The sequence below is a fragment of the Borostomias antarcticus genome (genome assembly GCF_949987555.1).
Source record: "Borostomias antarcticus genome assembly, chromosome: 5".
Lineage (NCBI taxonomy): Eukaryota > Metazoa > Chordata > Actinopteri > Stomiiformes > Stomiidae > Borostomias > Borostomias antarcticus.
Window position 1 is genome coordinate 8,780,097 of NC_140238.1, and position 12,510 is coordinate 8,792,606.

The 12,510-nt window shown below is 47.6% G+C and overlaps 1 protein-coding gene across 4 annotated transcripts; it reads left to right on the forward strand.

Annotated features, from left to right (window-relative positions):
- Positions 1 to 147: 147 nt before the first annotated feature.
- bag5 (BCL2 associated athanogene 5) lies at positions 148 to 11,346 on the forward strand. Of its 4 annotated transcripts, none has more exons than XM_084438238.1 (3): positions 148 to 241; positions 6,452 to 7,354; positions 8,016 to 11,346. In XM_084438238.1, exons 1-3 carry the CDS (start codon positions 219 to 221, stop codon positions 8,554 to 8,556), a joined length of 1,467 nt encoding a protein of 488 aa, XP_084294364.1. In that variant the 5' UTR covers positions 148 to 218; the 3' UTR covers positions 8,557 to 11,346. The 4 variants fall into 4 exon arrangements, with proteins under 4 accessions (XP_084294364.1, XP_084294363.1, XP_084294366.1 ...); XM_084438237.1 differs by lacking the exon at positions 148 to 241 and adding an exon at positions 1,040 to 1,174; XM_084438240.1 differs by lacking the exon at positions 148 to 241 and adding an exon at positions 2,468 to 2,565.
- The last annotated feature ends 1,164 nt before the right edge of the window (positions 11,347 to 12,510 follow it).

Here is a 12,510-nt window from a genome sequence, read left to right on the forward strand (position 1 = left end):
AATTAACTTATCCCATTAAGTATACAGTAACTATTTCTCTTGTTTGGCTAACTCATGTATATACGCAGCACGGTGATTGGTAGGAATAGTGATTCCCTAGTGTGTGGAAAGAATACAACTGATTCTGTGGATTGTCAGTGTTTAGCTAGCTAGCTATCTGGTTGTTAATGACAGCCTAATGTTATTTGCGTTGTTCATAGCTCTTCTTAGATACTCCGATGGCTGTACGTTGGTTATGCAGGTAAGACTACATTCTCCTTTTATTTAGTAACGTTGTGGCAGTTTTCTAATTGTAGTAGAGTGAGTATTTGTAAAAACAAGCCAAGTCAGGGTAGTAGTCGATGCTCTAACGTTAGCTTCTTCCGCGCTAGCTAGCTCGACATAGAATGTGAGTGCATTTGCTCACAATTATGATGGACTCAAGACTTGTAAATTAACCTCGTCTGTCAAGCCTACATTTGCTATTTGAATCAGAAATGACAATTGTGGGAGCTGGAGGCTCATTGCTGGTTGATTTAGTCTGACTGACTCACCAACCAACAACGTCTGTCAACTCCAAACTCGCTCCAGCTGTTTTCATGCGTTCAACTCCAGCTGTGTCGCGCTGCTTATTACATTGCTTATTATATTTAATTCCCAGATCTTGACCTAATGACCTAATTCTATTTAGCTCTGTATTAGATCTCCGTACATTGACATTTATTGAAACCCCATGATGCATACTCCGTCTTTCGGACATTCAGCGCACTATATGCTACAAAACAATATGCCTCCCGTCATCATGGGACATTTACTGAAACCCAATGATGCATAAGGTGCATACGTTCTGCACGAGGTAGTCTTGGACGCAGCCCAGCATTTCTGTTGGGGTTCTACTGATAGAATGTCAAATCAGTACAGTATTAGACCCCCAGCTGAAGGCATTTGACGCACGCGAACAAACCCCCTTGTGCGTGGGAGGGGCAAAGCCAAGTGGACCGCAGTGTTTGCTAGTACCTTCTGGTACCACGGTGACGGCAAGCGAGACATCCATTTAACACATCAAGACCTGTGGTCTAATCGACAAAAGACATACATTTGGATACGACTACATCATCAATGTACGCAGTTGCCCTAGCTGATGGAAACAGCCAGCTATAGAAATGTGCGCGAACGTCTTTGGAGTTTTGAAAAGGTGAGACATTTCCTGCGCATCTGGGAAGGTGGCGAGACATTGCTGGCGTTTGTTACACTGGAACAGCAGCCTAGCAACTGACACATTGAAATGCGTTTATGTTTGTAAGATATATTGCAAGACAGGCTAGGCTGCACGCGCTGCAAGCCTGTGATGGTATGCGATGGTGCAAGCTTTTCAGCCGCGATGCTGTGTTGTGCGTTCACTGCCATTTCTATCCGCATTTTGACAAGTACAGTAGCTAAGTATGTGATGGGATTTGCCACGATGACATAATGCTTAAAGCTGTCTGGTCGCCTGTTCATTCTTATTTGTAGAGTGGTCGTTTCTAGAACGTTTTGGGGGATGATCGCGTCACCTAGATGAGCTCAGTGGTGGTGCGTCACCTTACCCACGGGCTGTTGGAAGCCCCCGAGATGGTGGGAAGCATAGGTGGGTGGTGGTTTTGTAGCATAGGCTACTAGTTGAATGTCCGAAAGATTGAGAGGGGAAGAACCATACGGGTGGAAATAATTTACTATACGAGTAGAATACTTGCTCGTTAACCATCTAGCATGCTTGCACCCCATCCGTTGATTCACAGACATCATGCATTTGAGACGCAGCCTTCTGTGAAGCAAGTTCAAAGCACTAATCCACCGATCTCTTCATCAATCTCATCTTATCATAGCTATCAAAAAATAGGTTTTTGGGTTGTTGTTTTTTAGAACGAGTAGGCCTAGGAATTTTGCTACGTTGGTGACTTGTCTTTTTACATGTTTGGGGCCAGGCGTCAGAGTGATTTAGTAAAGCTACATGCTTTCAGATCAGAGAGCATGGCAGTGGAGATATTCTTATTGTGCAGCCTGGTTAAATGAAGAGTCAAGTAGTAGTTTGTTCCTTGCCCCGAGGCCTGGAAATATTATTAAATTCCTCTCTCTTGTTGTATGCAATGATTGTACTTTATAAGGTATGGCACGTGTGATTTTAACCCAGAGGCAGATATGGTAATTTTATTATCTCTGAGCTATAATATTGACATAATTTTTGGCTCTTGTGTTAGTAACGTTATTTCTGAATAGCATTGCAATGTTATCAAGTAGGTGTAAAGATTAAGATACTGCAGAATGCTGAAATAGGCTACATTGAATCTAAAAACCTACTATGCATGGTAATCCTATAAAGACTGCCAAATCACCACTCACACACTCACCATAATCCCCTTTGAAAAAACCCTCTCACATCCTCAGCAATGACCGGCTGTCTCTTTAAAAGTCCAGAGACTGACCTGTCCATTGTGACATCACAGACACAGCACTGTGGACAAGCAGCAGCAGAGCTGCCAGTAAAATATTTTGAGAGGTTCTCAATCTGCTGCGTCTGGATGCTGATGGCTGGCGCATAATTTAATGGTGTGTAGGCTGCTCTATTTCGATCCAGGAGTTAAATCTTTTAATCTCACTCAATCCCTCAGGAGTTTTTGTAAGTATGCTGTTGTGTGGAACTTAACAGAATAGAGGTGTTATGAATTGTATAAAACTCAAGAGAATTGAGACTTTTATCAATGTAAATAATATGAATATAAATACAATGTATTAATGTAACATTTAGTTGACTACTAAGATGTTCTTTGAAGAATATAACTAGCTAACTAAATAGTTTTTGTACTTTGTTGGGGCTTCGACAGTATTGGACCTGAAAGCACAACTCGGGAGGTGGGAAGCAGTTGTAGAGCCCAGCAGGCAGGTTTAATAAGTTGGTGAGGGAGGGGGAGTGCAGGGAGGCAAGGCGCAGGGCAGAAAGGTAGCGGCAGCAGGATACGACGGGGAGGAGGTACCGTAGGGGATCCGGGAGAAGGACATTGGCCCTCATTTACCAAGTGATCGTATGACAGAAAACTGGGCCTACGGTCATTTCCACGCCAAGTTTGGTTTATCAATTTGGACGAGAGTGGAGACTGCGACCAAATCTCACGCCAAGTCTCAGCTCGTGTACACAAGTTTGAGAATTGTAACGCATGAGACTTATTCTGACTGGCATCTAAGCTCAGCCACATACAGTAGGCCTATTCAGGGGTTAAATGGGGATTTGTTATGTGGGGGGGGGGGTCTGTTTTAGCACGGTTGGCAAGGGTGCGCAGTGGTAGCAGTGATGGTGGTGCTTAATACTGCTTCATAAAAAGCAAATATCAAGCCTTTAATGATCTGTCTTTGAGATGCAATGGCCTGCTTGACCGTCTTCCATTGGACAGGCCCATTAGAGGAATTCTGCTCTAAATGAAAGGACACTGATGAGTCAACTCCAAGAAAAACGACAGACAGACTCTTCCGAGACAGAAAGAAGAGAACTTGCCCGCTGTTTCACTCTGACTGTGACTCTAGACAGGCAGTTTCTTTTTAGAAGAAAGCTACATCCATGCATACCAGACAAAACCTTTCCTCCAAATGCAGGATACCTAATTTCTCCCTTTACTCCATTTCCTCCCCTTCCTACACACGCTGGTCTTACCTGAAACCATTAGCTTTGAATCATGACGTTTGGATCAGCAATTTCCTAGTATTTCCTAGTTACTTAAATACTGAGAAAGTCAATTTGATATTTGACATTGAAATCAAATGAAACAAAGCAATTGACGCTAAATATACGATTATGACAATTACAATATGATATACTGCCCTGCCAGGAACCATTCATTACGCCATTGACTTTTGTAATTCAGTCTGCACTACCATATCTACAGACAATATTATTTTACTACTTCTGAAGTGAAGACAGTTTTCGATAGATGAAAGCCTTTTCTCCGAGGTGGCTACACTTCCAGCCACCCACCTTTTATATAAAAAACAATTTTTTGCACTTAAATAGCAGATATCCACCACTATCCACTAGCCTGACTTCGCGCCCATGATCACGTAATCTCTCTCCACGATATAGAAACAGCATGTGAGATCACAATGGTGAACATGAAATGGCTGCATTCTTTAAACAATATGGCCGTAGCTGTACCCCTTCTACTATTCATGACCATGGAGAGTGAAGAGTTGTTATTGGATGCGAGTCTGAGAAATTTCTTGTTGCACCGCCCGATCGTTCATATGATGGGATTGGCAGCGTACGAATGTTTGATAGATCACACGTGGACGCTGTTGTACCATCAGGAGTGTGCCCGCGGGGGCATGGCAGTGGAAGGGGTCTAGACGAGGGACCAGAGGGGGAAACCAGGGACCAGAACAGGAAGGGGACCAGCAGGGAGACCGGGGACCAGAACAGGAAGGGGACCAGCAGGGAAACCAGGGACCAGAACAGGAAGGGGACCAGCAGGGAAACCAGGGACCAGAACAGGAAGGGGACCAGCAGGGAGGCCGGGGACCAGAACAGGAACGGGACCAGCAGGGAGACCGGGGACCAGAACAGGAAGGGGACCAGCAGGGAGACCGGGGACCAGAACAGGAAGGGGACCAGCAGGGAGGCCGGGGACCAGAACAGGAAGGGGACCAGCAGGGAGGCCGGGGACCAGAACAGGAAGGGGACCAGCAGGGAGGCCGGGGACCAGAACAGGAAGGGGACCAGCAGGGAGGCCGGGGACCAGAACAGGAAGGGGACCAGCAGGGAGGCCGGGGACCAGAACAGGAAGGGGACCAGCAGGGAGACCGGGGACCAGAACAGGAAGGGGACCAGCAGGGAGACCGGGGACCAGAACAGGAAGGGGACCAGCAGGGAGGCCGGGGACCAGAACAGGAAGGGGACCAGCAGGGAGGCCGGGGACCAGAACAGGAAGGGGACCAGCAGGGAGGCCGGGGACCAGAACAGGAAGGGGACCAGCAGGGAGACCGGGGACCAGAACAGGAAGGGGACCAGCAGGGAGACCGGGGACCAGAACAGGAAGGGGACCAGCAGGGAGACCAGGGACCAGTCAGGAGGATGCGGGGTCAAGGTGTAAGGCGTTTTATCACTGCAGTAAAGAGTTGGTTCCATGGTGCTGATTAGATATTGGCACCTCTGAAATGCTCTAGTCTAATCAGACTTTCAGGTGTGAGCTGAGTGATTGTCATCAACTGGGCTACAAGATAAAGTAGACTAATGCTTTTTTCAATGTCAGGTGAACCTTTCACTGCTATCAGCCTTTCATTTTGGGTGTAACAGAGCTAGGTGAGGTCAGCATTACACAATGGAAACGTTATGAGTAGGCCTACATGTCATGTAGGATTTTGAGGCAAATCAGGCAGACAATGGATTTGCTGTTACGAGACTTGGTGTTTTATTGACAATCTGTCAAACATGTTCATCCTGGGTCAACTGCAGTCAACTGACACTATGATGGATATCACACTTGCATATAATATTTAGATACTTAGATACTGACATATTAACACTATGATTGGATCAAAGGAGGAGTATACAACTGTTTGAGTTACTGGACATTGTACCTGTCATGACAAGTCACAACGAGCCTAAATCAACAGAGACGTTTGCTTAAGCGTCCAGCTAAGTGTACCAAAGTACAGCCAAACTTACAGCCTCAGCAGAAATAAGAATGGAACAGGCCTCAGCCTGAGAAACTTCATCATGTAAGCCAGCGTGCAATTTAATACATTAAGACTTGTCATTAATAATCAAAAACGTCAACAATAAAGCATCCTACTTTATCTTGTAGTCCAGTTTTGATCTGTCACAATGAATCATTTCATTCATTCAACCACTGTAGACTTCATCTATGAGAAGCTAAACCTGAGGCTGCATTCAGAATCGCATACTTCTGCTTTTTATTACCAGTACGTACAGTACTACAGCTGCCCCTGAAAGTACAGTAGGGTTTGACCATGGTCAGGACGTAGGAGGGAGCTGTTCCTTTCATTGCCCTGTAGGCTAGTACCAAAGTTTTAAACTGGATGTGAGAAAATACCACCAGATGTAGTAGGACATCCTGGTATTTTTGGTGTACTGCATGTGGCATACTATGTATTGGGACACTACATCCTTTTTTGGCATAGTATAGTGGAAGTATGCGATTTGGAACGCAGCCTGAGAGCTACCCACCTGGAGGCTTTCTCTCCAACCCTAACCAGCTGTGTTCCCGAGGCGCTGGACGGAAAGTCTGCCTTGCACACACAAGTAGCTTGTTCAGAATCAGTATCCGTTTATTGTCAGGTCGTCGACAACATACTAGGACTATGCTTCAGTCAGCGGTGCGTAACACTGATTGTTTTGGACCCGGACTGGCGGAGACCCCATGTCCTCTTAAACCATTGGGGGCGTTGTCCCGATAGCTAACCCCCGGCGCTGTGTCTGTTTTTCCAGCCTGTTTGGGAAGCCCTTTGATGGTGGGAAGAGGATGGACCATGGCGGCCAGCAGCAGCAGCACCCGCAGCAGCAGCACTACCACCCCCACCAGCAGCAGCAGCAGCACCAGCAGCAGCACCCGGCCATGGTGCGCCTGTACGAGGTCCAGCGGGAGGTGGCCGCCCTGGGCCCGCAGGTCTGCACATACAGCGGGCTGCAGAGCGACCGCGAGTATCGGCGGCTGGAGCGCGAGTTGACCCGCCTGCTCCTGGAGGTGGACCAGGTGGACACGGAGGGCAAGGCGGAGCTGCAGGGCGCGCGCAAGCGCGCTGCCCAGGAGGTGGAGGGCCTGCTACGCTACCTGGAGGAGAACGCCACGCACCCGTCGCGCCTGGCCATCGAGGAGCTGAGCCACGAGGCCCGGCGGCTGGTGGACCAGGGTGTGGTGGCGCCGCAGCGCGCCGGCGGCGCGGCGGAGATCGGCGACGAGCTGGTGGACGCCGTGCAGGAGCTGATGCTGCGGCTCGCCCAGGTGAAGACCGGCGGGCGGGTGCCCCTGCGCAAGGCTCGCTACCGCGCCCTGACGCGCCTGTGCGCCGTGCAGGACGTGATCGAGGGCCGCACGCGGCAGCAGACCCTGCCGCTGTCCGAGGACACCCACCAGGCGGTGCAGAGTATCAACCAGGTGATGGTGCAGGTGGGCGGGGCGCGCAGCCAGCTGGTGGCGCTGCTGATGGGGCTGAGCGGCAGGGACAGCTGTGCCCACCTGTCACGCGTGCTGACGGAGCTGCTGGTGGAGCTGGACGCCCTGGACGTGTCGGGGAACGAGGCGGTCAGGAACTACCGCAAGCAGGTAGTGGAGGAGATCAACGGCCTGCTGAAGCACCTGGACCTGGAGGGCGAGGGAGACGACACGCGCAGGTAAGGCCGGCGCAGGTCCCGGGTTCGAATCCCGGCCGTCCCAGGTCCGTTCTGTGTGTAGAGTCTACGTGTTCTCCACTGTTTGTGTGGGTTTCCGCCAGGTGCTCTGGTTTCCTCCCACCAGCGAAGACATGCATGTCAGGGTTCATACTCCTGTTTAGGGGTGGGAATCACAGGGTCACTCACGATACGATAACCTAACAATATTTTACTCCCGAGACTGATGGTATCACGATACAGCGATTCTGCGATAATCGATACAATGTAAGACAATTCATCAACGATACATCACAATATCGGTGTTAACTGAAGAAAAAATACCACTATATCGGCAAAAAGCAGGAATTTTGTGTTTTATTCATATACTGAAGCGTTGTCAATACATATTCCAATATAAAATAAAGTGCCAAAAGGCCAAACTGCCCAGAAAGGTAAAAGTTAAAATGTTAAAATGTTTTTTAATCAATATTTCATCCCACCCCTACTCCTGTCAGTGCCCCTGACCAAGAAGTTCCTCCAAAGGGATTAATACAGTAGAGTTCTCCTTCGTATGCAGATGCTGATAATGGCGGCCGTACGCACAGATATATATAGTGTCTTTTCTCTCAGGGCAAAGCTGGCTGAAACGTGACAGCGTGGTGTCGTGTGTTAATCTCCTCAGGTATGACCTCGCGCAGAACGACTCCATCCGTGAGATCGAGGCGGTGCGCGGCCACGTCCACCACCTGCTGGGCCAGGTGTTGAGGCAGAGCGGGATGGGCGAGCTCAGCTTCAGGCCCAAGGCTGAGCTGCAGAGCCTCCTCACGCACCTGGACCAAGTGGACACCGCCCGCAACCCCTGCATCCGCGAGGCCCGCCGCCGCGCCGTGGTGGAGGTCCAGGCCGTCATCACCTTCCTGGACCTCCGCGAGGCGCTGGCCCGCCGGCAGTCGGGCCCCGGTGAACACCCGTCCCACAGGTCCGTGTGGCTGGTCCTGGCCATCCTGTCGGACCTCCAGGCCCAAGCGCTGAACTTCGGCGGCAAGCGGGCCGACAAGAGCTACATGATGCTGGAGGAGCTCCTGACCAAACAGCTGCTCACGCTGGACGCAGTGGATCCCCAGGGCGACGAAATGACCAAGGTGGCCCGCAAGCAGGCGGTCAAGTTTGCCCAGAACATCCTCAGCTACCTGGACATGAAGACGGATGAGTGGGAATACTGAAACACTAGTCTGGAAGCACCCAATCTGGATGTGACTGCTATCCCCAAAACACAAGGCTGGTCTGACTGGCTAGGAGCGGGATGAGCTGATTGTACTGTATATAAACTGGTGCATTATCACTCGTGGGTTTTGGGTCCTGTAAATATTGACTAAATCCCAGAATGCACTTCAGCAGCGCTTTTTGTCTCTTATTTTCATTTTCGCTGGCCAGGAAAGTCAACAAAGAACCTTTTTGTGAAATACAGTACCCTTTGGAGAATAGCGATGTAACATTTTGTGTGCTTTTTGAAGGTTTACAGGACATGTTTTTGAAAATCTACTGTGTGTGTTCTCATATTGCTGTGTGATTCAAAAGCCTGCTGCCAAAGCACTGATGATGCCTGTGTGATAGTGATGGTCTCTGAGTAATTCTGAAAATGCTGTCTATTTTTCAAAAGCAGGGTTGGGACAAGAGTAATTAGTTTGCAACGGCATCCATGTCTAGCTTAATTACTTTGAGCATCAGTCGTTAATGAACTTGGCCAAACAATGTCACTGGCCTATCTACAGAGACAGTAAGAGTTAACATAGGCACTATCAGGTCATCCTCTGCTCCTGTGTGAACCCGTTGATCCCTCTATTAGCTATGTGTCTGCTGATGCTTAAATCAACACTTTAGTGGCAAACTTGCAAACCCTGGCTGTACACAGCTGTTGCTGCTGGCAATTGTTCAAACGGCAAATGAGAACATGCGCTTCATTACAGCTTTACCCAGTGCCCTTCTACAGTAATACCGTGGGAGGTGTTCCACAAAACAGGGCTCCTACGGTCATCAGCTGACCTTGAAAACTCATTTGGATTATAAACTTAAATATAAGTTATGGGTAATGGTTCAGTTCCAAACACTTACATTTCTAAATATGTGTATCACAAAATATATTACAGAATATTTTGTCAAGTTAGTAGGGTAACTCATTGATCCTGCTTTGTGGAACACCCCTGGTGTATTAACTAGTTCCGTAACTCACATCTTTGCCCCATTATCTCCTGTGTAAACCATAGTTACAGTAAGTAAGTAACTAGTCTGTAAGTACTGTAAGTAAGTAACTAGTCTATTTAACAGGATTAGTATGCCGGAGACCAGATCCAGTCACGTTTGTCACTGTACAGAATGAACCTTCAATACAAGAGAATTAACTACCCATTAAGCTGCTTGTTTAGGCCTAGTTATTTGTCTGTAATATGTTGTTTATATTGATTGTGTGACTTGTGCGTTTGCTAGGCTATATTCTGTCCAGGTTGAATTTAGAGATGTGCTACAGTACATGTAATAAGAGGCTGTTGCTGGTTTGGGTTTAGTTTTTTGTCTGTGGCTTTCTGTTGTCGAAGGAGTGCGTCTGAGAGCCCCAGGCGGCCGCTGGTCTGACAAGGCATTGGTACTTTCATGGCTAGTGATGTTGATCACAAAAGACAGGGCATTCTGGAACCTCTGCGGGAGCTGTAGCAGAGAACGCTGTCGACCAGTGAAAAATGCCCAATTCTCTGTGCCTTTATTTTCATCCTCTCCTTAAAGCATGTTTATTGTCAAGCAATTCATCATTCTCCCTACACTAGAAAGAGAATATCTGCACCCTTCACACATATATATGCACAAAAATAAGGAAAAGCACTGAACCGGTGAACGACAAGCACCTCGGCTAATATATCCTATTGTAAATTTGCACTCATGAAGCCCTAAGCACTAGCAAAGCCAGAACAGCCTCCAGTCCACCCCCAATGAGCTCTTCTGAACTCAGCCCATCCTCATGGGACAACATATGGGACAGCATCTTAACCCAGCTTCCCAGTCATGGCTCCCTGGCCCATTCGGCACAGTACTAATACACACTATTATTTGATTAGACAAACATGTCCAATCTAATGTGTTCAAACATGATTATGTGGCTCTCATGCAATGGCTGTTTACACAGCGGTCTCTCAAACCAGGCCGGCAGACTCTACAAATTCTGTTCTGTCGATTACTGACCATTTTAATGTAACATTCCTGGCTGATGATGCATTAATAACTCTTAAACATATCCATTGTGTTGATTCTTGTTTGTTCTTGTCTGTTCCTCTGACAGCGCAGTCGTAGGGGGCCAGCACCTGCCACCTGTATAGAGGGGCTTATCTGGTCACCCAGACACCAGTTAGGTTTGCAGGCCTCCTCTCACTGCTCATGCCAGCCATCAAGCCATGCTCACATAACCAGGATCACTAGTGTGGTTGGAACATTTGAGGAATACAGAGCAGATGTCTATTTGTCTGAAACAGTGCAAGGTCTAATTGACAGGTCTAGCTTTGAAACCGTTGCATTTGAATCCAGTGCATTTTGATGGCTGTGCGTTAGCCTACATCAATCAGTTTAGCCCTGGACATACAAATGACAAACGCTGTAGGGGTTGAATGTAATAATTTTAAGAATGTTTTAAGTTTTAAAGAATATGTTTTGTAAGTACCAAAACTGATTTATTTTAAGCACACTTAGATTCCTCTCTCTCAGTGGTCGACATTATTGGTTTGCCTTTTTTCTAAATGGCAGGAATGTTTCCGTGAATTTTACGGCAAAGATATTGCATTTTTTCATCAGAGGATGTGTTTTCTTCAGTCGCCTTTGGCTAGGTTGATTGTGACCGGCTATGTGTCTCATACAAGATGCGCTTGTAAAAAAAAAAAAAAGAAGAAAGAAAAGAAAAATGATGTGTGAATGCTTCAACAATCGGTTTGTTCGACTTTATACTCCCACTATGAAATAAAGAGGGTGTGTCTCAATCTTGTATGTGTAAAAGACCTTTTATTCCTGGATCTCGTTCCCATGAGAACCCCTAAGAATAGACCTCTTCATAAAAACCTTCATAAAACTCCAATCTACAAACCCTCCAGATACAAAGACCATTTCTAGAGACGTTACATGGGAAGGGAGTGCAGCAAAGCAACTATGCACTGCAGCAACAGCATACTTGTGACATGTCCTCAATACACTCCAGTCACATTCCCTGGCTGACAGCTTTCATCAAGAACACAAGCATAGCTTTCAGCAGGTACTATGTGCTCTGATGTAGTGGAGAGACGGTTATTTCTGTGAGGAAAGTAGTGGTTGTTTCTAGACTTGTGTGTGCGCATGCGTGACCTGAGCTGTAAAGCTCTGGGGAGCCTTTTGCCCCTGTAGACAGCCATCGCCTCCATATACAGTACACAGCAGGGATAATTTATAAGCACAAACACAGGCTCACTGGAAGACCCCAGCAAGTAACATATTACACTGAGAGGCTATTTAGAGCAATGACTCAAAAGTAAAAATCTCAGATGACCAGGGACAAGAACATGGGCACATATTTCTGTCTGTCGCTCCATGTGTGGGGTTATGACCTTACACACACCAGGGTCACTGAGCACAAACAGATCCAAACCACCTACCTACAGTACAGTGTACCTGGGCTGGTCAGATTAGAGCCTTACATAAGCCCATGGAGAGATGAGTTCCCATGCCATATTGTTTTTTTAGTTGTTTTTTTGAAAACTCTGGATCATTTGATAGGCACCATGCCAGAATGTTGACCAGTAGAACTACAGCTTAATCTACCCATGGAGCACCACTGTGCCTTACTTCTGGCCACCAGGGGGCACCAGATATCAGACTTGGAAGGCAACCTGCCTCTGGAACCTATTCGATGTCCAGAGAGACAGTGTAGGCGTGTGTTCTGTTGTGCAGGGGGAGGCTTACTCACACATATCGACTGCGCCCTGTAGCGTGATGAAGCTTTGTGTGTCACTATTGACCATTGCATAAGCAGTCACACTGAGGTGAAAACACTCCAAGCGTTTCGCTGCCTCACAGCATGGGTCATCGACATAGCCCCCCCCCCCAGGGGAGCGCCGAGGACAGCCTATCAGCGATGAGCCTGGTGGGGGGTGGCTGACCATTTTAACCCCCTC